At 50.0% G+C, this 26,798-nt stretch overlaps 1 protein-coding gene across 3 annotated transcripts in view; it reads left to right on the top strand.

Annotated features, from left to right (window-relative positions):
* FAM135B (family with sequence similarity 135 member B) overlaps positions 1 to 26,798 on the top strand; it is a 283,395-nt gene that overhangs the window by 82,174 nt on the left and 174,423 nt on the right. For all 3 annotated transcript variants that reach the window (XM_043601841.1, XM_043601840.1, XM_043601839.1), the window contains exon 2: positions 19,116 to 19,211. In XM_043601841.1, the coding sequence (XP_043457776.1) occupies positions 19,135 to 19,211 (77 nt within the window). In that variant the 5' untranslated portion in view covers positions 19,116 to 19,134. The remainder of the gene's footprint in view (positions 1 to 19,115; positions 19,212 to 26,798) is intronic.

Here is a 26,798-nt window from a genome sequence, read left to right as displayed (position 1 = left end):
GTTGGCTCTGTGTCTTCGAGAAGGTGCGGGAGGGGGACTGGCTGATGAGGAATGTTCTGGTGAAAGATCAGGCTCCCGCAATGAATCTGTGTGGCTCCTGCCTTAAAATGCATTTCCCTCCCTGCTCCTGCCACCTGTTGGCTTCATTCACACGTTAGTGAGAATTACTCTAATTAGCTAATGTTTTCACACACAGCAAAGTGCTACTTAGTGTTCTGGCCTAGGGAGCTCCGTGAAGCAGGTCCTACCTAGGTCCACACCACTTGGGAGCGGGAGCTAAGTTTGGGTGCGGGGGCTCCTGGGCCAGAGGCCACGTTGAAGAGTAGTTTGCAAAGACAGTTTGAAAATCAGGAAGGCAAACATTTATTCAAATGAGATGATAAAATCCCAAGCCTATTTGAATGTGTGACAGTCGATATGCAAAGTGTTTTCCATATGTTACGTAGTTCTATCCAATGGATCAATTAATATGCAGTCCTATTCACCAGGCCCCCTGTCCCTCGTGCTCCCTCCTGGGCTAGGCGGTGGGGCTGGTGAGACAGGTGCACCTCCTCCCTCCCTGAGCCCTGCCTACTGGAGGCACAGGCTTAGCAGGGTCGCTGAGAGGCGCTGGGACCACCACCACACCGCCTCGGTTATAATCTGGGCTTTACTGCTTACTTAGCTGTGTGACCCTCAGGCAAGTTACTTAACCTGTCTGTGCCTCATGTGCAAAATAGGGATCATTATAGTAGTACTTACTGCCTGGGCTTTTTGGGAAGATTGCGTTGATTGTGGGGCCTGACACGCAGGGAGACTCCGCTCAGCAGATATTAGCTAATGTGATTGTTAGTAACAACCATAATGAGCAGGCGGTGATCCGGCTGAAGCAGGGAGGGGACTGAGGGCCTGCTAGCTAGTCTGCTTGGTTTCAGAAGCAGCTGGCAGGTGAGTCCTTCTGGAAGGAAAGCGGGAGGTTGCTGGGTTGATGAGGTTAGATCCAGGCAGAGGGATAGTCTACACAAAGCTAGGCTGGAGGAAATTATGAAACAGCTTGAATATTCTGGAAGCCAGTAGGGTCTCTGTGATGCTGGCAGGTAGAGAGGTTGACGGGGTGGAGAAGGGGGCTGGTGCTGGAGGTGGGGCTTGGGAGGGGCCAGTCTTGCGTGGAGGGCGGGTGGTTCAGAGCACTAGATCCTTACCCATAAGATGGGAATAATGACACCCACAGTCCAGGAGACATTCGCTGCAAGGGATCGGGACAACCAGCATTTCCTCAAATCCTGTGGCTCCGAGACGAGAGAGAAGGAGGTCAGCTAGGCGAGAACAGGTTTGCCCGCTTGCAGGGGGTGGTGGGAGGGGCGGGGGTGGGGGGGGGTGGCCTTGCAGCTTGGGAACAAGTGCTCTTTGGTTTTGGAGTGGTCTCCTGCATCCCCTTTCTCCCTTGCTCATCCCATCTTCTAAAATCCTGCTGGACAGTCTGGATCCTGGGAAGGTCCCTCTGCGGGTGACTCCCCTTCTCTGCCTGCCCAGGTGGCCCTGACCCCTGTCATCACTGTTCCTTCCCTGGCTTCCCCTTCCAGGTGCAGATTGCTGAAGGTTCCACATGACTTATTTGCTGTCCCCAGTGCCACACCTACTGCTGTGGAGGGGCCGGGACGGAAAGGGAAGGGGGCAGATCCAGATATGGCCACCTCGCCACCTTCGTTCTGTCTTCTCTGCACCCTAGAGTATTATAGTGATCGGCACGCACATGCGCAGTGACTGAATTCCTCATTCGTGAGCACAGGGTAGCAAACTAGGAATTATGTCTTCATTCAGATTTCACAAATATTTCCTCTTCACCGGGGTATACCTGTGAGATAGGGCTGCCAGATGAAATATAGGAAGCCCCGTTAAATCTGAATTTCAGATAAACAAAGAAATAGTCCATCTTTTTTTTTTTTTTTTTTAGTGCAAGTATGTCCCTCATTTTGCCTTACTTGTTGTCTTCTTAATTGCTGTGTCTGGCCGTGCCAAATGGAGAACAAGGTAGACCAGGGTTATCGCAGCGGGCGCGTGCACACACTAAGGAGATGAATAAATAAGACGATAGAAATAGAGTGAAAGTTGCAATGTGGAGCATTACAATAGGGCATCCTTGTCTTAGTTGGCTACGTGCTGGGGTCCTCTACTGGATTTGGGGCTAAATTGTTCAGGGAGAGAAGGTTCAGAAGAGCATGAAGGAGAGGGATTTGGTCCCCCCTGCCTTTTTTTTTTTTTGTGGTAAAATACACAGAACATACAATTCACCGTGTTTTTCCATCTCGAAGTATAGAATTCAGGGGCGTTCAGCACGTCCACGGTATTGTGCAGAGACTGCTACTGTCTTGTCCCAGAACATTTTATCGCCGCAAAGGGAAATCCTACACCCATTAGCGCTCCTTCCCCATCCCCCTCTCCAGTCCTTGGAGATCACTGATCTGCTCTCTGTTTCTATGGCTTTGCCTATTCTGGACGCTTCTTATAAATTATGTCTATAAAACACGGGCCTTTTGTGTTGGCTTGTTCACTTAGCATAGCATTAAAGGTTTGTTTTTCATGGCTGAGTAGTATTCCACAGTATGGAAAGACCATATTTGTTTGTCTTTTCATCAGTTGAGAGAAATTTAATTCATTTCTACCTTTTAAAAAAATTTTTAAGTTTATTTATTTATGAGGGAGCACGAGCAGGGAGGGGCAGAGAGAGAGGGAGACACAGAATCTGAAGCAGGCTCCAGACTCTGAGCTGTCAGCTGTCAGAGCCCAACGTGGGGCTTGGACTCACGAACCATGAGATCATGACCTGAGCTGAAGTCGGACGCTTAACCGACTGAGCCACCCTGGTGCCCCTCTACCTTTTGATTATTGTGAATAATTTTTTTTTTTTAAAATTGTTTTTTCAACGTTTATTTATTTTTGGGACAGAGAGAGACAGAGCATGAACGGGGGAGGGGCAGAGAGAGAGGGAGACACAGAATCGGAAACAGGCTCCAGGCTCTGGGCCATCAACCCAGAGCCCGACGCGGGGCTCGAACTCACAGACCGCAAGATCGTGACCTGGCTGAGGTCGGACGCTTAACCGACTGCGCCACCCAGGCGCCCCTATTGTGAATAATTCTGCTGTGAACATTTAGGAATCAAATTTTATTTGAATGCTCATTTCAGTTTTCAGGGCTCCATAGCCAGGAGTGGAATTTTTGGGTCCGGTAGTCGTTCTGGGTCATCTCCTGAAGGAGCTGCGAGCTGTTTCCCCAGTGACTGTTGTCATTCCCACAGCGACGTGCAGGGGCTCCCGTTTGTCCACATTATTGCCAGTACTTGTTTTTGGTTATTTGCTTGTTGTTTATAGCCAGCCTAGTGCAGGTGACCTCATTGCGATTTCGATTGGCATTTCTCTAGTGACCAGTGACGTTGACCCTCTTTTCATGTGCTTGTCGGGCATTTGTACATCTTTAGAGGGACTCGATTTTGCCGAAAGGTGAAAGGGAAACTGATGGGCTTTTACAGCAGGGGATTCTAGGAGTAGATTTTTATGTGAACAGACCTTCTGGTTTCTGGGTGGAGAATGGAGGAAGCAGACAGATCACTTGGGGAGGTATTTTAGGAGTCTGGGGGAAGAAAATGGGGGTTGGGTGATGGTGGTTCACAAGCTGGTCGCTGACTCTGATACTGGATAAGTCACATCACCCCTGATCCTCAGTTACCTCCCCAATGGAATAGGGGTATAACAGCACTGACCTCATAGGGCACATTAGGATTCAGTGGGGTTGTGCTGCATAGAGCCCACTGTGGGCCTGGCTCCAAGAGGCAGAACAGCCGGGCCACCTGGGCGGCTCAGTCGGTTAGCCATCTGACTCTTGATTTCGGCTCTGGTCATGGTCTCACCGTTTGTGAGTTCAAGCCCTGAGTTGGACTCTGTGGACAGCATGGAGTCTGCTTGGGATTCTTTCTCTCCCTCTCTCTCTCTCTGATCCTCCCATACTCTCTCTCTCTTTCTCTCTAAAAATAAATAAACATAAAAAAATTATCAGGAACAGCTTTCTTGGCAGCAGCTTGAGGGTGTGGCCTGGCTCAAGTCTGATGGGGACCTTGAGGACCTGGTCCCTTGGCATCCAAGGGACCGTTTCATCTCTGCCTTGTTGCTGTTGGTTTTGGGGGACAGCAAGGAAAAGGAGAAGAGAAAGGAAGGTGGGATAGAGAGGTAGATATATCTCAGACTGCATTTTCTTCTCTCTGTCTGTCTGTCTCTCTCCAAAGTTCCACTTGTGGACAGATTCGCTTGGCCCCAGCCCACAGAGCATAAGGAAGCCGGAGGCTCCGGGCTCTGTGCAGGGCTGGTGGCAGGGGCCACGGGAGGCTGGGCGGAGAGGAACAGAGGTACAGATCCTGTGAAGCCTGGGCCCCACCTCCCTTGGAAAGTCTGGTTCTGTTTCCACCTCTGTTGTCACCTCTGTGCTCCCCACTCAGCCTCCCCTATGATGCTCGGCTTGTCTGTGCAACCGTATGTAATGTTCATGGAACTGTGTACCGTGCGTCCTTAATTCCTGAATGTCAAATAACACTTTGTATATGCCAAAATATGTCAAGTTGAGTGGGGGATAAGCACCACGGGGTGCATTTCATACTTGCTCAGCCTTTATGGGTCCCGTAAGGCAGTCTCCTCTCCCGGGCTAGTCACCAGGCACAGAAGTGATTGGACCACCCCACGGCCCTGGGGCAGGCTTCCTGTGTAGTCACCTTAGAGTCCTCGCTGTAGGGTATAGTGACTCCCTGGTGTCTCCTTTCCCTTCCTTCAACTCCCACTTTATGCGTCTGTGCCTCCCTGGTGTCCAGTGACACCCTTGAGTTAATACGAATAATTGCTGAATGACTGAATGAACCAGTGGGCTCCTCGTGACCAGGGAGGTAGCCCGAGCACCTTTTGCTGAGACGTTTATAAAGGGAAGATTGTTTTTAAAATTTAAAAAGCATCAGTTCATGATTAATTCATGCCACCAAAACAGGCCGTTCATTGTCATCTTATAAAGATTAATGTCCAAGCCAGTACGAAGGTTTGTACTTGAAGTTCGTTCTGTATCACACTTGAAGGTAACTGACAAAATCCCGAACATGGCTGGGTCTTCTCCTGTCCTTTTCTTCCAGGGCCTTCTTTCCAGCCTCCCCCCGCCCCTCCTCAGATGCGCCACAGGACCCTGGGTCTGTTTTCTGGGATGTTTTTCATCCTTCTTGCTGCTGAAGTCCCGTAGCCCAGCCCATGCTGCTGCTGTGGGGCCGTCCTGACACTTAGTAGCTGTGGGGCCACCCCTTGGCTTCAGTTCCCTCCTACAAAACATGGGCATTTTTACAATGATCTGTTAGATTGGGTTTTGAAGATTAAGTGGAGGGGCGCCTGGGTGGCTGAGTCCGTTGAGCGTCTGACTTCGGCTCAGGTCACGATCTCGGGTTTCGTGAGTTCGAGCCTCTCATCAGGCTCGCTGATGTCCCCCTCTCTCTGCCCCTCCCCCACTTGTGCTCTGTCAATAAATAAACATACAAAAAGGCAAATTTAAGTGGGATAAAATGATCAAGTATCCAGACTCAGCTTTTGCGAAAGTTCTGCTCCCCTCCCCCCAGACCTCCCCTGTCCCCTTTGCTGTAAGCGTGCCTTTTCTCGGCCCTCAGTTCCCAAATCCTGTACTTTCTTCAAGACTCTGCTCGATTTTGACCTTTGGTTCATTCAGTAGAGATGTATGCAGGGCTGTCTCCTGGCCAAGCCCTCTGCTGCCCCTGGGGACACAGCAGCCCCTTGGAGTCGATGAGAGCCTGCCCTTCCGGAGGGAGGGAAGGGTCCTGCGGTGAGGGGTGCTGCTTCACATACAATAAAAGACGGTGACGTGCTATCGAGGAACTGGGAGGCAGTGAAAGGCTCCTTGTGAAAATGACATTTGAGCTGAGACTAGGAGGAAGGGTGAGGACCAGCCCCTGGCAGGCTTCAGAGAGAACCTTTGAGGCAATCCTCATGTGGACCCCAGCTCGGTGGCTTTGCAGAACAGTGAGGGGCCTGTGTGCAAGGGCATCTTAAGGAAAGTGAATTACTCAAGGTAGAGCCAGGAGGCAGGGCGCATGGGGCGTGCTGGCCATGGCTTTGATGAGGAGCTGAGAGAGGCCACCGGAGGGTGACGTGAGGGGGCTGACTTCTTAGAAAGACCCCCATCCTTCGTGCTGCTGAGAAGAGAAGGGACACTGGGGGCAGGGACCAAGAAGAGAAGCAGGGACACCAGTGTGGAGGCTTGTGTCCACCAGGCGAGTGTCCAGGGAGGCGATGGCGGAGGAGGGGACCAGTGGCCAGCCTCTGCACAGAAGGTGTCTTGAAATGGCAGGGCTTTCCAAAGTAAATGTTGGGGCATCCAGGACCATGGTGTTCTCGCCGCCTTCCTTCCCCCTGCCTCCGTGCTCTAATACAGCCATTCTCATGTGTTTTTAAGTAAATAATAGGGATCCCTGGGAAAATAGAAACACAGAATGCTTGACAGCCCGCCCACCTGTACATCGGCTGGCTCGAATACTTCCTGTGTGTGGATCGCACTTATGGCCCTCAGTTTCTGGTCCCCTAAGAGACACGCGTGCTTTCTGCAGACGAGGAAAACTGAGGCCCTACTACGTTCAGCCACTGGCCTTGGCTTTACAGAGAAATACACACTGGTTGGGATTTGCAAACACAGCGAGTCTGGCTTTCCAGACCCTGAGTCCAAGTAGCAGCATGGACTCTGGGTTCCTCTGGGCTTCCGGGCTCCTGGATCTGAATCATTGATACTGGAGCTGAGGGAGAGCATCAGCCTCATTGATGTTTGGATCAATAGACAACGACGGTGCCCAAGGGGGCGTTGCTGTGGTTGGGAGGGATGAGGATACTCTTTGTGGTCGTTCAAGGTCACGAACTTTGCTGGTCCTGGGATTCCATCTGGCCCTCGAGAGTAGACACGTCCAGACTGATGCCTGCACCTGCCTTGTCCCCACACTCTCCACCCGTGGGAATCCCTCTTGGACTCCTCTCTCCTGTCCTGGGACACCTTCTCTCTAGATCATGCCTGCAGGGCAAGTTTTCAAGGAAATGTTGAATATGAAATGAAACCCCTCCATTCATTTTAAGGGAGACTGTTTCTTTTTTTTAAATGTTTTATTTATTTTTGAGAGAGAGAGAGAGCGAGAGCGCATGAGTGGGGAGGGGCAGAGAGAGAGGGAGACACAGAATCGGAAGCAGGATCCAGGCTCTGAGCAGTCAGCACAGAGCCCGACGTGGGGCTTGAACCCACGAACCGTGAGACATGACCTGAGTCGAAGTCAGACGCCCAACCGACCGAGCCACCCAGGCGCCCCGGGAAGACTATTTCTAACCTTGAACAGAAGAGTTCTTGTTTCTCTGAATTACTCTCTTTGGGGTGCTTTTTGTCGCCCTGAAAATAACGTTAAACATAGTAGCAGCTACTTTGAGTGTTTTCTGTATGCCAGGTACCGTAGTGATAAGTTCTTCACTTTCTCACACTAGCCCTGCGAGGAAAGGCTTATTAGCCCTATTCCTAGATGAGAAAATCGAGAACCAAAAAACAAAGGGACTGGCACCAGGAGCTCATAAAGCATTGGCGTTGTGGCAGTCACAGTTTGGGCCCCGGCTTTGCTACTCCCCTGCACGGAGCGTCTTCTCCGTACCCTGCGTGGCCTGAGTTTTCTCTTTTGTTAAGAGGAGGAGTCGGGCTCACTGCCCCGTGAGGCTCCTCCAGCTCTGTGGGTCTGAAGCCACCAGGGGTCTTCCCCAGTGGGATCCGCGCCCCCGGCGGTACCTGCCGGCCCCACAGGGGGAGGAGGGACGAGCAGCACCTGACTGGCTCGCGGAGCGCAGGGCAGACTGAGTGTCCCCTTGCTCTCGGTGCCAGGAGCCTCGGAAACACGGCTTCACACTGCTTCTCGGGCCCTCCTTCTCCTGTCCCTGCTCGGCTTTCTATTTTGGCTGGGAGGGTGGCTGGAGGAGGGCACCCACGCGTGTGTGAGAAAGTCGAGAAGGCTTGCAGATCTTGTGGGTGGTCAGTGAGAACACAGACGTGGGCTGAGTCACCACCGCACTTGGGAAGCTAAGGACGGGCGCCGGCAAAGCCGGAGGCCCAAGTGCGGCGGCCGCGCCTGAAATGCCAGCCTTGACTCATTCGGTGGGGGCCCGGAGGCTTGCAGTCACCTCCTCTCCTGTTTATGCTGAGGCTTCAGGGAGGGTAAATAGAGCACTCCTCTGCAGTAGGGGTGGGGGGGGGTGCGGTCTCCTCACTGCAGTCCTCCCCCCTGCAGGCTCTTCTGTGGGACCCACCCAGGCCCGATGGCCGTCCCTTCCTTTAAAGAGCTCAGAGTCTAACCTGAAGGAGAGTTGTGCCTCTAGAACATCACGGGCCGCTACGGCCTGCACACAGCCAGCTGGGGCTTGTGTTGTGGGTGGTGGCGGGGGGGGGGGGGTAGGCATGGCCGTTCAGGAGGGGCTTCCTGGAGCTGCTGCTTGGACCTGTAAGCCTGGGAGCTCATCAGGTGGAGGTGACAGGTGGGCCGTCCAGGAGCACACATGCACGCACGAGTACACACCCACTCAGGGGTCCGCGAAGGTGGAGAGAGAGGCGAGCCTCCGTCCACTGTGGCCACACACTCCGCTCCTGGGTGAGTGCCCCGGGACCTGCCCCCAAGGGCCCAGAGCTTCACACGGTTTGGGGTATTGGTGCTTCCTTGTGTTTGGTGTTTGGGGGGCCTCTGCCCGAGTTTGCCTGTTAGCCTTTTACGAGGTTGTGAAACCTTGTATGCCATCACGCCTGCGTTCTCAGATGCTGCTAAAGAGGGGCACAGAACCTTGAGGATAACAGGAACTCAGCATTGCGTGGGGTGTTTCTATTTGCACTGTCTTGACACATGAAAAAAATAAACACGTACGGTCCATTTTGGTTTCCACACTGAAGGGAAGAAAACGCTTTTAAACATCAGGCGGCCAGCTGGCTGGGGCTGCATTTGCTGTGATGCGTGAGTCAGAGGTGGGGCGTCTGGCCTTCCCTCTGCCTCCTGGAGGCTGGGAGACCCTGGAGCAGCTCACAGCCTTGCACTCATCAGTGCAAGGGGCTCATCCTTTCTCTCCTGCCATGTCCACGGCATTTTTAAAGGGTTTCTTCCTTATCATAATGGCTTGTACTTACTAAACATCATAGGCCAGGCTCCAAAGCAATTTCCATTTGGGGAAATTGAGGCACAGCGAGATTAAGGTCTTGCCTGAGGCTGTAAGCTGCTGAGGGTTGAGCTCTGAGTCCTTTGACCTGGCCAGGTCCAGACAGGCTGCCCGTGTGGGTCACAGACTTCTCTGTGCATCTTTACGTCATGGCACTTATCCTCGTGAACCCGTTGTGACCTGGCTTTCTCCTTTCTGAGCTGTGTCTTCTGAGGGCCTAAGGGCCATGGCTCAGTTGTCTCTGTGTCCCTGGTGCCTTGAGTAGTTCTGTGTACTTGATCCCAGTGTGTTGAAAGAATGCACATCTCTCTGAGATGGTCCTCCTTTGTTCCTAAGCAACAGCTCTGAAAAGACCCTGTGGGCCCATCTTCCGGATGTGAACACTCAGGCTCAGAGATTTCACGTGACTTGTCTAAGTTCCCATGCAGAGGTGAGGCCCCGGGGTGGGGAGCTCATGCCAGTGAGATACTCTCACAGCAGGACAGAAGCCTGCCTCCTGGATGACCCTCCCTGTTTGCCGAAGAAATGCCGATTTTCATGCTTAATGGGATCGTTTTTCTGGAACACGTAGCAGGGATAATGCCAGGCCAAAAACTGGAGTTCTTACCTCAGCAGAACGTCTGCCTGGATTAAATTGCCTGGGGATGGGCATCTGGTGGGGGATGGGCATCTGGTGGGGGATGGGTGGCTACAGGTGACTCAGAAAGATTTCCAGGGCACGCTCCTTGTCTCGGACCCCAGGGCCGGCCGCACGTCTGATGGGATGCTCGCCCGCTTTCTGGGTCGTGCCCTGGCCGTCCCTTCTCTGCCCTCACCGTTCTTTGTAGCATGAGAGGCCCCCTTCCTGGACCACGCTGTAATTTACAATTATAAAAGATATAAAAAGATTCATAATCTTTGCAGCAGCAGCAGCTTTTCATGCCCTTTTCATAAAGTGTGTGCTAACGCATGTGAAGATCAACACGCTTTTTTTTTTTCATTTAATCTTTTCAAAGGCCACACATGTGGAAGACTGACGTTTTAAAAGGAAAAAAAAAATACGTCCTAAAGGAAGATGTGTTTGTAAAAGGATTTGCCTCTAAACAGTATCTAATGAGGCCCTGAAATCCTGGTGTCTCTCCAGATCACAGTTGTATATACCCTTCTCGGCAACGGATCTGTCCCGAGACACCCAGTGGATGCCTGAGTCCATCGGTAGCACAAACCCTGTGTACACTGTGTTTTTCCCTGTGCGTCCGTACCACTGATAAAATTTAATTTATAAATCAGGCAGAGTGTGAGATTCACAACAGTAACTAATAACAAAACGAAACAATTATAACAATACCGTAATGAAAGTTAGGGAATGTGTTCTTTCAAAACATCCTATGGCACTCACCTTCTTGTGACGATGGGAGATGATCAAAGGCCTACGTCGCGAGATGTAGCAAGGAGGCTGACACGGGCACTGTGACAGAGAGTGGGGGCTACTGCGGGGATCATGTTTCCACCCCGCGGTTGACCGCAGGTGATGGAAACCACAGAAAGCAAAACTGTGGATAACGGTCGGGGGAGGCACGGTAGTCTTAATATTTTTAACAAATTTCCTCAGAGGCAACTGAGAATGGTCTAAACGTGTGAGGAAAAATGCGAACCACTGATGAAACATTTTAGAAACATCGCAAAGAGAAGCACAGTTACTCAACGTTAGTTGATGTGGAGGCCGGGCCTCCAGGGCCCCTGGAACTTCTAAAATAGAGGAGGGTGGCCTCGTGCCTTGGGGCTGGATTCTGTGAGTGGCCTTTTGAGTTTCTGCCAGCGGCGTTGAAGGCAGAAATAAGATGATAACTGCTGGCTGGTGACTGATTGCCAACCGCCAGGAAATGGTCAAGGTTCCTTAGTAGACACGTGACGCTCTCTGGTCCTCGGCACCTGATGCACTGGCATGCTCCCTGCGTCCCTGGAGAGACGGCGTCCTCACAGGGTCTCATGCAAGGACTCAGGCTCAGCTATGACACCGGAGGGGGAGGGGGGAATAGTCCCGGCAAGAGGGCGGTGACCAGGACAGCAGGGTGATGGCTTTGGAGATGGAGGGAAGGGGACGGATTTGAGAAGCTAACAATGGTCAGAGTTGACAACAGGTGTCTCTGGGGGTGTCTTAGACCATTCCAGTGGGCTAGAACAAAATACCAGCCTGGGTAGCTTATGAATCACAGAAGTGTGTTTCTTGGGGCCCCTGGGTGGCTCAGTTGGTTAAGTGCCTGACTCTTGGTTTTGGCTCAGGTCGCGATCTCATGGGTTCATGGGGTCAAGCCCCACATCGGGGCTTGGGATTCTCTCTCTCTCTCCCTCTCTATCTGCTCTTCCCCCGGCTTGCTCTCTTGCTTGCTCTCTCTCTCTCTCTCAAAATAAATAAATAAACTTTAACAAAATTAAAAAAAGAAAGAAATACGTTTCCCATGGTTCAGGAGGCTGGAAGCCAGAGGCCAGGCGGGGAGCATGGCCTGATGAGGGCCCTGATCTCGTCACAGAGCCCTTGTGCCCTCATGTGGCAGAAGGGGAAGGCAGCCGTCTGGGGTCACTAATATAAGGGCACTGATGTCATTCCTGGTGGCTCCACCCTCCATGACCTACTCGCCTCCCAGAGGCCCACCTTCTAATAAGTTCACTTTGGGGATTAGGTTTCAACATACGGATTTGGGGGGACACATTCATACCCGGCAGGGGGTAAGGGGAAGAGAGGACTAAAATCCAACATTGGTCAGCACCAGACAACTGGGTGGGTGGTGGGCACCCTTCTACAGCCTTGGGGTCACTCCTCACACCTCCAGCATAAGGAGTGGAGAGCCCTCTATCTCCTGGCCCCGTGACCAGGGCAGAGGCCCGCAGGCCACGGTTTTGGAAGAGAGAACCAGGAGTCTCTCCCACCCACACCATGAATTTTGCATGTCTTTGAATAGACCGTTCTGGGTGGTAGTGGTTTACAACTGAAGGAAAGCAAACACAGAAAGAAAAATCTCAGTGAAACCTGATAATGAAAGGAAAAGCAAATTCGAAACGCAGCATTCATACAGTTATTAACAGTTATTCTTGGTGAAGTCAGCTTTAGGTGTCCCTGGAGGGCTGGGAGTCACATCTGTTTTCAACCCTCTGTGTTACCCCTGGGGGGTAAAGCTTTATTAAATATATATATATATATATATATATATATAATTATTATTTGTTAATATATATACATACATATATAATACATATATTTATTAAAAAAAATATATATATACACACACTTAAAGTTTATTTATTTTTAGAGAGAGTGTGTGCAAGCAGGGAAGGGATAGAGAGAGGGGTAGAGAGAGAATCCGAATCAGAAGCAGGCTCTGCACTGTCAGTGCCGGGTTCAAACTCACAAACTGCAAGATCGTGACCTGAGCCGAAGTCAAGAGTCGGACACTTAACTGACTGAGCCACTCAGGTGCCCCTGGGGGGTAAAGATTTATTATCTCTCTCTCTCTCTCTCTCTCTCTCACATACATGCACACACGCTGCCATGAAGACCTTGCTCCAGATGCCACGCAGAATTCCTGCTTTCTACGTGGCAGTTTACGTATCCAGACCACTTTCTGAAGCCCTGTAAGAAGTGGGGCTTGATTCTTGAAAGAGAAGCATCCAGTATTTGCTCCCAGAGGTGCTTTCTTGCCCTCCTTAGGTCACACGGATGGACAGCAGGTGTAGTCCTCTGGTCTCTGGTTCCGGAATTGGCCGCGTGGGTCGTTTTCCCATCAGACCTGGTGTGAGAGGCGGGTGTGTTGGGGTCCACACTTCAGCACGAGTGTTCCCACATCCCATTCTGAGCCTCGTTAGGAAGTCTGGGTGTAGGACCCAAGAATCTGCTTCTGTGTGCTTCCTACGTGTTGCGTGTTGTGTCAGCGACGCTCCTTGCCCCGGATGTTGAGGAAAGCTGGACCACCCACGGTGTGGTCCCAGCCGTGCTGTGGTTGGGGAGATTTAGGATAACGTCCTGCCCTCGTCCCCAACGTGTTCCTCCCTGCCGCTTCACGCTGCACGGGTCATGCCTCGTTCTCCGCACCTGGTGCCATCCTCAGTGCCGAACGTTTCTGGAAGGGCTCACCTGGCCGGCCTCGTTAGGTTTCTCTAACCACAAGCAACACGTTCTCTCCCCCCGTAATCGATGCCTGTGCTCACACTTGTTCATGGTACAGGTCCTGTCCTGGGTGGCTTTGCTCTTCCTTGTTGAATTCTGCCCCCCTTCCGTGGTCACACTCTGGCTGCAGCTCTGTTTTCTGATGCTGTCCCTCTATTCGTTAGTTCCACATGTACTTGTGAACCTCTACTGTGAACCGGCCACCGGGTGAGCCGTGGAGTCTTCAGAAAGCCGTAAATAGACAGGACTCCTATTTCCAAGGGCCCTGAGTTTCTCTACCCTCAAGGAAGAATGAGTAACGTGCTTGATTTTCCAAAATCGTGTTTCCTCGTTACTTTAATAAGACCCTACTGGCAATGAAAACAGTTTAATACTTCACAAAAATCCGTTTCGTTAGTTACCATTGCATATCACTCTCTTGTTTGGCTTTTCCTTGAAGTACAGAAATCCAGGCTGTGAGAGGCAGTGTAACATGCATTGTGGGTAACTCGGCAGCAGGTGGAGATTGTTCCAAGATGGGGCTCCCTGACACAGCAGCTCTGTTCTCTGAATCTCATAGCTTGTTCTTGTTAATCTGAGCTAAACATGGTCTGCCTGGGGATTACTGGGTCCTAGAACATTGTGGCTGAGAGGGAATTCAGCTGTCGCTTAAAAACAACACAGGGGCTGGGGATCCCTGAGCAGTAGGGCCCCCTCTTTTGCCTGGACACTCTCTGTGATGGGAGGTTCATTGCTTCCCAAGGTGTGAAGGTGTGCTTCGCGAGATGGGCCCATCCCTAGCTGGGCAGATGTGGGGTTCCAAGTCTCCCAGAAAGGGCAGGACTGTGGGTGATGCTCAATAAAGATCGTTCTGAATGAATGCAAACCTGAGGCAACAGTAAGTTCACCACATTCTGTTTCCACTCGCTCCCCTGGCTGTGCCTTCTGTAATAAAGTTGACAATAGGGGCGCCCTGGTGGCTCAGGTGGTTAAGCATCCGACTTTGGCTCAGGTCACGGTCTCACAGTTTGTGGGTTCGAGCCCCGCGTCGGGCTCTGTGCTGACAGCTCGGAGCCTGGAGCCTGCTTCAGATTCTGTGTCTCCCTCTCTCTCTTCCCCTTTCCCTCTTGTGCTCTGTCTCCCTCTCTCTTAAAAATAAGTAAACATTAAAAAAATTTTTTTAAGTCGTTAACAATAGCCAGCATTTATCAGGGTTCATTCTGTGCCGGGTCCTGAATGCCTTATATGTGTTAACATTTTTAATTTAACAACCCCATGAAGAAAGTATTATTATGGCTCCCATTTTACAGAGGAGGATGGTGAGGCCCAGGTGAGCGGGACCCAGCCGGCTGCACGCCACAGACCAACCCCGCTCTCTCCCCCACCCACAAGGAAGGCCACTCTGAAGCGTGCGTCACATCGTCTCTGCCAGAAGCAGCAGGGGTCCTTGGCCTACCCTCACCTTTCTCTCAGGTGCCCGTGCCCCAATCACGCTCGCCAGGTGCCAGCTGCCCCCACACAGGTGCCAGCCTCCCACCCACCTCCCCTCTGGAGACCATCAGGCTGTCCTCTACAGCGAAGAGTCTCGTTCTTGGTTTCTCTCTTTTTTCTCCTCTCTTTGCCTGTTGGTTTTGTCTCCTAAATTCCACATACGAGTGGGACCATATGGTATTTGTCTTTCTCTGACCTGTTTCACTTAGTGTTGTGCTCGGTAGCTGCATCCGTGTTGTTGCAAATGACAAGGTTTCGTTCTTTTTTACGACTAATATTCTGTTCTCTCTCTGCATATTTGTATTTATATTTTTATGTTTATATTTATACTTATACACAGCACATCTTCTTTATCCACTCGTCAGTCAGTAGACCCTGGGGCTGTTTCCATAACTGGGCTGTTGCAGACCATGCTGCTGCAAACATCAGGGTGCACGTATCCCTTCTCCTCACTTTGACCTCCATGACCTCGGACCAGGCACGGTCTCATCACTTAGAAGTCTGCCTTCCCAGGGCCACCTTCCCCGAGCACCCAGGACTCTTTCTCATAGTCCTCAATCACCCTCCCTGTGACTATCACTTGATTGCCCTGTCCCAGTCTTTTTATTTTTTAATGTTTATTTATTCTTGAGAGAGAGAGAGAGAGAGAGAGAGAGAAAGCATGAGCATTGGAGGGGCAGACAGAGAGGAAGACACAGAATCCGAAGCAGGCTCCAGGCTCCGAGCTGTCAGCACAGAGCCCGACGCGGGGCTCAAACTCACGAACTGTGATATCATGACCTGAGCCGAAGTCGGACGCTTAACTGACTGAGCCCCCCAGGTGCCCCTGCCCTGTCCCGGTCTTGGGCATTGTGAGGACAAGTCAGCTTGTCCACTTAGTAGGCGTAGCACCTGCATGTGCAGGAGGCCTTCAGGGAATACATGTTGGGAGTTGAGCATCTCAGGGCCACACGAAATGGGGTCGAATGGTTGTCGCTTGCACGGATGTGGCGGTGGTTGTGGTACGGAGTTAGTGCGGAGATGTCTGTGGATGTGCCATCTGGTGTGTATTGTGGGTCGGGTGTGTTGGTGTGTATGTATTATGTGTGTATGGTAGGTGTGTGTGTGAGGGGTGCCTGGGTGGCTCAGTCGGTTGAGCATCCGACTTCGGCTCAGGTCATGATCTCGTGGTCTGTGAGTTCCAGCCCTGCGTCGGGCTCTGTGCTGACAGCTCGGAGCCTGGAGCCTGCTTCCCATTCTGTGTCTCCCTCTCTTCTCTGCCCCTCCCCTGCTAGTGCTCTGTGTCTCTCTGAAAAAATAAGTAAAAATATTAAAAAAAATTAAAAACAAATCGATGTGTGTGTGTGTGCATGCTTGTGTCCGAGTGTGTTCTGGGTGTATGGGTGTCATGTGAATGTGGGGCATTTTGAGTGTGTGCCACGTGGCTGCTGTGTGCACCTGTAAGGTCTGGCTCATTTGTTACACAGCAGTAGCTACACCCACTAAGAATCCATACACTTTCTACTTTGAGAAGTCAGTTCTACTGTGTGGGCAATGAAGGTATTGCAGTGACTGCTCTCTGAGCCATTCGTATATTTACGAACACTGTTGTTGTTGTGACTTATTCTCCCATAGAGCTGGCATCGTCTTGCCCAATGTGAAATTTTTAAAATGAAATCTGACTTATATTTTATTTGTTTAAATATTTTTTCCAAGTTTTTTTTTATTTTTATTTTTTGAGAGACACACCAAGAGAATGAGCGAGAGAGGGGCAGAGAGAGAAGCAGAGAGAATGCTAAGCAGGCTCCTCACTGTCCGCTCGAAGCCAGACGTGGGGCTTGAACTCATGAACCGTGAGATCATGACCTGAGCTGAAACCGAGAGTCAGAAGCTTAACTGCCTGAACCACCCAGATGCCCCTAAAACTGGTCTTTTAAATGTGAGCCCACCTTCCTCATTGACTAACTGGGTATTTGGTTATAATGAATCACATGGTCTTAAAAAGGAGCATGCAGCTTTCCACCAATAAGCTGTGTTTGCATTTACTAACAAGTTCTAGCTTATTAGTCCTGACTAGTAGGACGGGAGGGTGCATCTTCCCAGGGGAAAGCAACATTTTATGTGGTATCCTCCATGCATTAAATTTTTTTTTTGGTATAAATATTAATTCCCCAGGAAAACACTGCCCCAGCTGTTCCGCCAGCAAAGGCCTGAGGTGGAAAACTACCACGTTCAGGCTCCTGGCTCAGTGCTATTCTTGTGCACGGCCGTGCCACCCCCTGGGTGCGCCGGGGCCAACGCTGCCCGCCGCAGAGACCTCTGGCGGAACGCACGATAGAAGCGTGGGGTTTGGCCTGCGGCTTGAATGTTAGTCGCTGTTGCTCTCCCTCTGCTCCGTAGTGTGTAGCATCCTCCCAGAGTCAGGGATCAGGGAGGGTCAGGAATTACTGACCCTGGTAACCCCAAGCAGGAGTCGGATGTCTTTGCTGGCTCTGCAGTGTTTAAAGGATTGAGAGCAGCGTAGGACGAGGAAGCGGGGATGATGGAACTGTCCCTATGTTTCGTGTGATAATGAAACCCAAGTGCAGAGTGGCCTCCTTTGCTGGCCCTCTCTCCGACTCTTCCTGGAAATGCCTTGACCTTAAAATTGAGTGGTGGGACGCTGACCTCGGCTAGGTCAGGTGCGCACCCCGAGGGCTCTCCCTTTAGGGAGATGGGTTTTCAGCACACTTTGTGAGCCAGGCCTTTCAAGCTGGGCTCGTCAGCTTGAAATTCCATCTTGCAGGATTTATAGAGGTTGTGTTCTCAGATCTGCCGCATTTCAATTGGGTAAGTTGAATTCCACATCTTCAGAAACGGTTCCCTGCGTGGCACCTTTGCCAGAGCTGAGATACAAAGTTAAGAGCATGTTAGTGTCTTAGGCTCTTATTCTTGGGAGCTGGCCTGGCGTGACCCCACTGGCTACAGCGAGGTCGGGCTCCGAACCACAGCAATGGTGGTCTGGTCATTGAGGCATCTGGGGAGCCGAAGGAAGAGGGGCTTTGAAAGGAGACCTAGGTGTCAGCTAAGAGAGACCCTCTTAGCTTCTCTCCTTCTCTCCTTCTCTCACTCACTGTCCCCTCCCCAAGATCACGTCAGCTCCCACCTAGTGACCACCTGCTGCTTCCCCAAGAACCTGCTCTTTGCAAGTGATTACCTCCCGTCCTCTGCAGACTCCTCCAGGTAGCTCGTATCACCCCATTATGCATGGTGGCAAACTGAGGCTTGGAGAAAGTGAGGGCACCTTCTAAGGTACACACCGCTTGAGCAAAAGCTAGATGAAGAAGACGGCTCCAGATTAGAGCCTCTCGGATCCCCTTCCTTATCTGCGTTATGCGGCAAGAAGCTTGGTCACAAATTTCTTCTTGGACAAAATCAGGCAACTTACATAAAATACTCTATGCAGCAGCAAGAATATAGTGGGTGCTCCATAAAAGTCACTTCTTTTCCCTTCCTCCAAATCACTGGTATCTAGATGGTTTCATATCCTCAGAAAACTCAGCCTACCTTGAGTTGACCTTGAGTTTTCCTATGGCAAACCAAGACTTGGACTATTTTAATTTCCCACCCAACCCTCTTGTGGTTGGCCCTGTGGTCTCCTAGCTTGGAAAATTAGCATTCTGTCAAGTTGGGCTCAGCATCTGCTTGGCAACGGCACCCGCTCCCTCTGCCTACTGTGCTTGGTAGAAAACACATCTGTCCTTGCCACCCCGGGCACCTCAGCACTGTAGAGGTGGTATTTATGCTAACAACGATAACGTCGTTTTCAGTTACTGTTATTAATCATTACGCATGTCAGGACATGTGCAAAGTGCTCCGTGTGGTAGACTCATTTAATCTGTCCATTAGCTATGAGTTTTGTGCCGTTATCAGGGCTCACGTTACAGATAAGGAGACGTTAAGGGACACAGGTAGAAAGCAGAAGAGCAGGGATTGTAGCCCCGTTGGCTGTGAGGCACATGCTCATCACTGGGACGCTGTTGCCTCCATGGCACCGACAGATAAGCAAGGGCGGTAGACTAACCCGCCTTAGGATTAGGGTAACTGGGTTCAAGTCCCGTCCTTCCGGTGTGAGCCGAGTGACATTAAGTGTGTCTTCCTCTCTGTGTGTCTTTTCCTTTAAAGGAAACTCTGAGTGATGACATCCAGTGGGCACACTGTGGTCCTCATTGGTCAGATACTTGGGTCCCCCTTGTGGAAGCCCAGGCTCTCTGTGTTTGGCTGACGTGATCTCAAGCTGTTAATTTCTCTCTTGTTTTTCAGGTAATGAACCAAAAAGATCATGTCTGAAGTACAAGGAACGGTTGAGTTTTCTGTAGAGCTACATAAATTTTATAATGTGGATCTCTTTCAGAGAGGGTAAGTATGCGTCACTGTTTCTATTTGTGTGTGTGTGTGTGTGTGTGTGTGTGTACATATACAGTTGACCCCTGAACCACACGTGTTTAAACTGTGCAGGTCCATAGTACATGGATTTTTAAATACAAAATAGTATTGTGAGTGTCACTTCTCTATCATTTTCTTAATAACATATTCTTTTCTCTAGCTTACTTTCGTGTAAGAATATAGTATGTAATATAACATACAAAATATGCGTAGTTGACTATGTTATCAGTTATCAGTAAGGCTTCTGGTCAGCAGTAGACTGTTAGTAGTTAAGTTTTTGGAGAGTCAAAAGTCCTTCATGATTGTTGACTGCGTGGAGGTGGGTGGGTGCCCTGGACCCTCAGTGTTGTTCAGGATCGTGTGTGTGTGTGTGTGTGTGTGTTTAATTTTTTTAACATTTATTCATTTTTGAGAGATGAGAGAGAGAGAGAGAGACAGAGCATGATTAGCAGAGGGGCAAAGAGAGGGAGACACGGAATCCAAAGCAGGTCCAGTCTCTGAGCTGTCAGCACAGAGCCTGACGTGGGGCTTGAACCCACAAACCATGAGATCATGACCTGAGCTGAAGTCAGACGCTTAATCGAGTGAGCCACTCAGGCACCCCATGGGGTGTTTGTGTGTATTTTTCCTGGCAGGGAGTGGAGATGATAAGGGCAGGTTGTAGGGCATTTGGATTCATGAGGAAAGGATTTTCATTATTTTTCCTGTCAAGCGTAAAATCCAAATGTTTAGTGCAGTTGAAAATCACCCATATATTGACAGACACTTGAGAACGCGAATCTCTCCCCTCCCTCCTGCCCTTTCGTCTATCTTCTCTCCTCCGAGTTGCTATTTCCATTGCATACAGTAGTCAGTTTGAGGGGGAAGTGAATTTATGGGACATGAGGCTTGCTTGGGTAGCTCTGATGATAAAAGGTGTCTGCACGACCAGCATGTGTGGGGCCATCTCCCAAAGTTGCGCATCGTAAAACCTGTGCCTCCATTTCTCACAGACTGAAAATGTATGATGTCCTCTGTAAGTACAGAAGTAGAACGTAGTCGCTTGCAGTGTTTGAGGACATACTCTGATTTTGGCGTCTCACACGCATGATCGCATTAGGTCGTCACGATAGACTTACCTCTCAGGGTCATTGCAAATAAATAATAAGGTGAAATGCTTACGTAAAGCATCCAGACCCGGACCAGGGCCGTATACTCACGGTGACTGCTACTACTTTCCTTGTGTTGCAGACCAGGGGGCCTAAGTTCATAGTAACTGAGTTTGTGATGTGTTCAGGTTAACAGAGCCAAACAGGAGGCATCTATGTTGTGGAAAACCACCTCCGTGCTTCGGAGCCAAAATATAACTCGAAGACAGCGTTTGGGTTAAAGAGGAACAATAGCTTTATTGCTTTGCTGGGAAAAGGAGGCTGAAGCAGGCTATGGCCTTCAAAAACTTGCAAGTCTTCCCAGAGGACGGGGCTGGAGTGTTTTATAGGGACATACAGGATCTAGCCGGTTTTGATAGGAATGGAGTATGTGCTGCCAGCCTCCTTAGTCCTTGGTCTTTTTCAGGGATGGTACCACGTTCCTGAAACCAAAGAAGGGAGGAGGGGAGGCTTGTGGAAAAAAGGAAAAGGTTACTTTAAAAATCAAGATTTGCCCAAGCACTAGTGCAGCCGTTGTGATTTTTGTTCAACTTTATGTTTTTAAGCGGTTCCATCTAAACGTTTGTTTTTGCTCTGTAACCAACCACCTTAAACCTTAGTGGCTTAAAACAACAGCTTTCGATGTAGCTCATGCATCTCAGGGAGGGCAGGCAATGGGAGCCGGGCTCCAGTCGGGAAGGTTCTACCAAGCTGGAGCAGGTTGTAGGGCATTCTGGATTAATGAGGAAAGGATTTCCGTTATTTGTCTCACCAAGTGGAAAATCCAAATGCTGGAGGCAGCAGGCGAGCCGGGCTTGTCTACCTGGCAGGTAAGTCCTCCGAGCAGGAGTGGAAAGACACACAGCCTCCTGCCAGCTGTCCTCAGGCTTGCACGGGGTGGTTTCTACCCTGCACAGGTGGCCTTCTGCTGGCCAAAGCCAAGTGCAAGAACAGTCTGGGTTCAGGGTAGAGAAACAGAGACAGTCTCTTGATGGAAGGGGACCAATCTGTGACACTTTGACAATCTTGCCACCCAAGGTTAGTCTCCAGGTTCAAAAGGAGGCTGAAATTAATGCTTCAAGTGCCTCTTATATGTTATGGCCCCTTCTTACATAAGGTAAAATTCGGTGGCTGGGCCGTTTTGGTAGGTGACCTGAATCAGATGGTGAGGGGAAAAGGAAACGATCTTGGGACCAGTTCTGTTCCAGGGACAGGGGCGCCTAGGAGTTCTGGAGCTGGATTTTTGAGGGAGCAAAACTCTGCCTCCTCTGGAAACCCGTCACCGTGGGTCAAGCTCATCGCCCTCCTCACTTGGTCAGAAGTTGTATGGTGGAGTGAGAAGGCTCTGGGCTTGGGGCCGGACCTCCCGAGTCCCGGCTTGGTTACTGCTTCTTGGAGCTCCTCTGGCGTGTCCTTCCACTCTGCCTTTCAGATTCTACATTTACGAGAAGGGAAGCATTTCGGATAATGTCATGTGTCTATCATAGTGTGAGGCACTTCTATTCAATATCTCCTAAATCCTCATGACCAACCAGAGAATGAGTGATATTATCTTTATTTTGACCGACAGGTAACTGGGATCAGGGCAGTGAAATGCTACACACCTGTAACGTAGCAGAGTGGGGCTCTGGGGCTGAATTGCTCGGGGTCTGATAAATGAGCCTGGTCTCCAAAGTGGGCTGCCTTCTCCCCAGGGCTGCACAAAATATCCACCAAGATGTGGGCAGAAAATACTAACACTTCTGCTTACGATGGTTTTAATCAAAACTAAGAGAGAAATCAAGCTTCGCTGATAATTAGAATCCACACTGATCCTGGAAACCTTGTTGTGTCCACACGGCACACAGTGATGAATCCCACTTAGTAGCTCCAGCATCAAATAAAAGAGGGCTGTCCCACAGCACACATGAGCTGACGACCTCACCCTCGCAGTGCAAAATACTGCAGTTTGTGACTGGGCAGTTACCCGCACCTGTAAATTGTTTTCTACCTTTAACTGCACCAACCGTCACAGACTAGCAAGTGGCTTCAGAACAGATACCGTAAGGCTGTCATGAATTGAAGGTGGCATTAGTAATTAAAGCATAGCAAACAGCAGGAATGACAGAACCACACTGGTCCTCTCTTGCACAAGCCTGGTCACACACATGCGGAGATGGAGTGACAGGCTGATCGGATGCCCAAATTAGCAGACTGAGAGATTTGAACTCATTTAAAACAACGATCTGATATATGGCTTTGTCACCATAATTATTCGTAATGCACCTTGTCCTGATTGTATTCTGGGCCTTCAGGCATTGCGAGGTCTTGTATGAGATCATATCCATTGGCAAGACATTTCTAGGGACACATCCAGAACTCAAAGAGGGCCCCGTGCCGTTGGTTAAGGGGGTTGCAAGATGAGCGTGGAAACCATGACTCTCTCAGCAAGCCTAAGATCCTCTAGATCCGTGTGTTTTGGGGAGTCATTTTGCGTAACCCTGCGCTCACCACCAAAGTCTGATATTTAATCAGGCTAAATTAAAATCCGAACATTGAATCACTGCACTATGTATATTTTTAGTAAGAGCAAAAAGGTTATGTGTTCCTTAAAAGTAATTGATTTTTAAAACATGGATTATTACATTCCTTCTCTGATCTTTTCAAAGACCTTTTTCTATACTTGTAATGCACATCGCATAGGAGTATACAACTGAACGTGCATGTGATTATAAATAAATGTACATATAGAGGGGTTGCACGCTTGAAGACGTTTCTACTTTATGAAATCCTTGGCACTTGGTGGCCACTGGTCTAGTGGGACAAGGGATCTCACAGATTTCCTCCAGCTCCTCATGCTAGCACTCTGTGGTGTTGGACACTGATATGGATAAGGGTATTATCTTGTGACTGAACATGCTTGAGGGTGGGCTTCATAGCAGCTATGGCCGTGGACAGGTTGGGACGTCCATGGATGGCCGTGGACAGGCTGGGACGTCATTGGGTGAAGCAGTCAGACCTCTTACAGGGATGGAGTGGGTTCTAAGATCTCTAGGGCCCCATCAGCAATAAGACCTTGACATTAAGAGCCCCCAGTCCCCTAAGCCCAGTCTGCAGGGGGTCGCGGACGGGCTAGGCGTGGTGCCAGCCAGGATTCTGCATCTGCCAGAGGGGATCTTGACAGGCACGGTCGGTGGTGCTCAATCGCTAAGGATTTTCCTGCCCCGAATCCCGCAGGAGCCGTGCTCACAGTGAGATGTAGTTACCTTACCAGCAAGCACTCCATGGGGGAGTGATGACCACCATCCAAGCCTAGTGGGCAAGTTGCCCACTGCATGAAAGAAGACGGAGGATTTCCACAGGCCATTCAAGGAAAAGAAGGCAGCATCGGGGGAGGCTGGCCCATTTTGAGGGTGTGAGGATGTGCCTCAGGACTCTGCAGGAGGTAGAAATTAGGGTTGGGGGTTGCAGAAGAAGGAGTGTGCCCTTAGACTGAATTCGACTGTGGCCGCCCAAGTTACAACTGTTTCTCCAGTTGATGAGAAATGCCCCTTGTACCTCCATCCGACATCCCAGAGCATCACTGCCCATTGTGAGACGCTGGACCAGAACCACGTGGATGCAGAACTGAGCATATTGCTCCAGATTTTGCCCCAACCGGGGATTATTTGCTTCTAGCACATTTACGTTTGTGGATGGTTTTTCTAGTCCCAGAATGCATGTTGCCTTTGGGTGATGTTTGCTTTGAGCAAACAGTCAACTTGCATTTATCCAAAGTCTACATTGACTGACGAAAATTCCCAAAGGAAAAGCCTCTCCTGAAACTGGTCAACAGACATTGGTGAGTTGTCAACCCGTGCTCGGCAGCAAGACTCGTCCTGACAAAAAGGCAGGGAGGCCTGGGGAGCCTGGCCTGGGGGTCAGACCTGAACGTGAAGCCAGACTCTGACACTTGTAAGCTCTGAGGGCATGAAAATATCCTTTCAGAATGCTGAGAGCCACCGTTTTGTCACCTGTGAAGTGTCTATGACATAGTCTCATGGGGTCATCAGAAGTCTTATGGTATTAGTTGCATTAATTAATACACGCGGAGCACCTAGCATGGTGCCTGGTATCTCCCAGGTACTGTCTACGTTGTCACTCCTACTAATGAATCCTTGTCCCCTGCTTGTCCTTAATGTGATTAACGGAGTCACCATCCAAAAGGGTTGGTGTGCCTGCCGTGCCTTCCTGGGTACAGCCCTCCAGCTTGCTTGCACTCCCACCCCTCCCACCCCGAATGGTTTGACCTTAAACTTCTGTGCCTTATTGTCTGTGCTCAGGTCAGTCTTGACCCTTGTCCTTCTAATACCTACCTCGAAAATTCTACCCTACCAAGCTCCACCTTAAATATAACCTCCTGTGCAAACTATTTCTGTACATTGATATTTACCTACTGCATTCAGCCCAGTTTTTATGAACACCTCGTTCCCATATTCTTAAAGCCTGTCTGTCTTGTTTTACTCTGCTATCCACTCACACAGTCATTGCTATAGACGCTAATGAGCATACACTGTTGTAACAGGCTCTAGAAACGTGGAGATGGGAGACTTGTGCCCACAGAGTGTTTACCGGCTGACGAGGGAGGCAGACACACACATAGGAAATGGCCACAATGTGCGATAAGTTCTGTGACAAAGACAGGCTTGGGGTGCTGTGCAGAGAAACAGCGGAGGAACGCCAGCCTGTGGGCAGAGTCAGAGGAGGGGCCCTGGCAGTGGATCACACAGAGCTGTCGCTTGAAAGGTGGGTGGCAGTCAGCCGTGCAGAGGACCTGGAAGGGCAGGACCACAGAATGGCCCTCTGGTGTCGGGAAGCGGAGCCTACCCAGAACGCCATGGTGAAGTGAACAGAAAGAAAGAAAGGGGGGAGGGGGATCACAGAACTTAAGACAGCCAGTCCCTCCTTCGACTGGCCACTATAGTGATGTTAATGTCACAGACGTGCTGAGATAACAGTGGTTGTCCTTCCTGGCTTTGTTCTCTTGTCAAATGGCTTTAGGCTCCTTAAGGGTAAAGACCCAATCCTACGTGACTTTATATGGCCAGTGCCCAGCCCAGTATGGGGCCTGGTGCCTCCTAGGAGATCAATGACAGCTTGTGTTTGCCTGGGTCGAACTTTCTGCTGCTTTCAGAACTTCCTGCAACTCAGGTGAGGTCACGTGGATCTTTATTAAATGATATTAATCATGAGAAAACAGTTCCTAATTCCTAATATGCTATTTATTTTTTTAAAAGTTTATTTATTTTTGAGAGAGAGAGAGAGAGAAAGAGAGTGTATGCACGTGGTGGGGAGCGGCGGAGAGATAGTTGGATGGAGGATCCGAAGCAGGCTCCGTGCCGACAGCACAGAGCCTGATGTAGGGCTCGATCCCACAAACCATGAGATCATGATCTGAACCAAAGTCGGACGCTCAACCGATTGAGCCACCCAGGCGCCTACCCCCACCCCCCAATGTACTATTTAAATTGATGCACCTCAAAGTGTGGCTAGTCACCATTCTGCTGCTGTTAGAGATGCAGAGTTTTGGTCCTGGCTCAGATATAACCAAGTCAGGATGGCTGGTTGTGAGGCTCAGAAAACCATGTTTTCACGTGTTTTCCAGGTGAGTCTGGTTGAACAGCGCAGGACGTTTCTATGATAGTGTCGGACTAGGCCATGTGCTAGAATCATCGGCAGAACCCAAAAATCTACCCTGCAGACTAATTAAATAATCTCTAGGGCGGGACCCCAGGCATCAGCACTTGTCAAGTTTCCCTGTAGGAGACCAGACCTTGCCTCCCTTTGCACATACAAGCCCTTTGTTCACAAACCCATGGAGAGCCTGTGTTGGCTTTCCAGTGTGGATTCTGGAAGCCAGAGAGTGGAAGGGAGGGTTTTATTTTATTTACAACTATTTTCTCGTAAGGAAATACGTAAGTGGACAACTAAGCGTAAACCCATTATGTGGATGTCCTAAGTCATCAATTTCTTATATCTCATTTGTACCTATATATGAGGTTGTGAACCTTCATTCCTACTACTGTTTGCCGAAAAGGGAGCTAGCATTTGTCCTTGAAAACGTATTCATATTTCACTTTAGATCTTAAGTCAGACAAAGCTCTACATCAAACTGACTTTCTTTCAGAGTGCAGGTTTTCCCCGACGGTCAGATTCATCTCCTGGCCTTTCCTCCACACCTCCTCTTCAATATCACTTAGAAGATTTTCTGCCCCGGAGGTTGTAGATGATTACAGATAAATTCTGTCGTCCCCACACAAGAGTTGCACGAAACGGCCCACAATCAGTATTATCAGATCTGATGTCTAAGGTCAGACACCCATGGAACTATTAGGATTGAAAACCACTTTGAACGAACTCACACGCCTTTTCTCTACCAGAGTGAACACGGTTGAGCCATAAGTCAAGGGCCTCC

This window comes from Prionailurus bengalensis, chromosome F2 (assembly GCF_016509475.1).
Source record: "Prionailurus bengalensis isolate Pbe53 chromosome F2, Fcat_Pben_1.1_paternal_pri, whole genome shotgun sequence".
NCBI classification, from domain to species: Eukaryota; Metazoa; Chordata; class Mammalia; order Carnivora; family Felidae; genus Prionailurus; species Prionailurus bengalensis.
The sequence above is the reverse complement of the archived record's forward strand: the minus strand, read 5'-3'. Positions and strand labels throughout refer to the sequence as shown.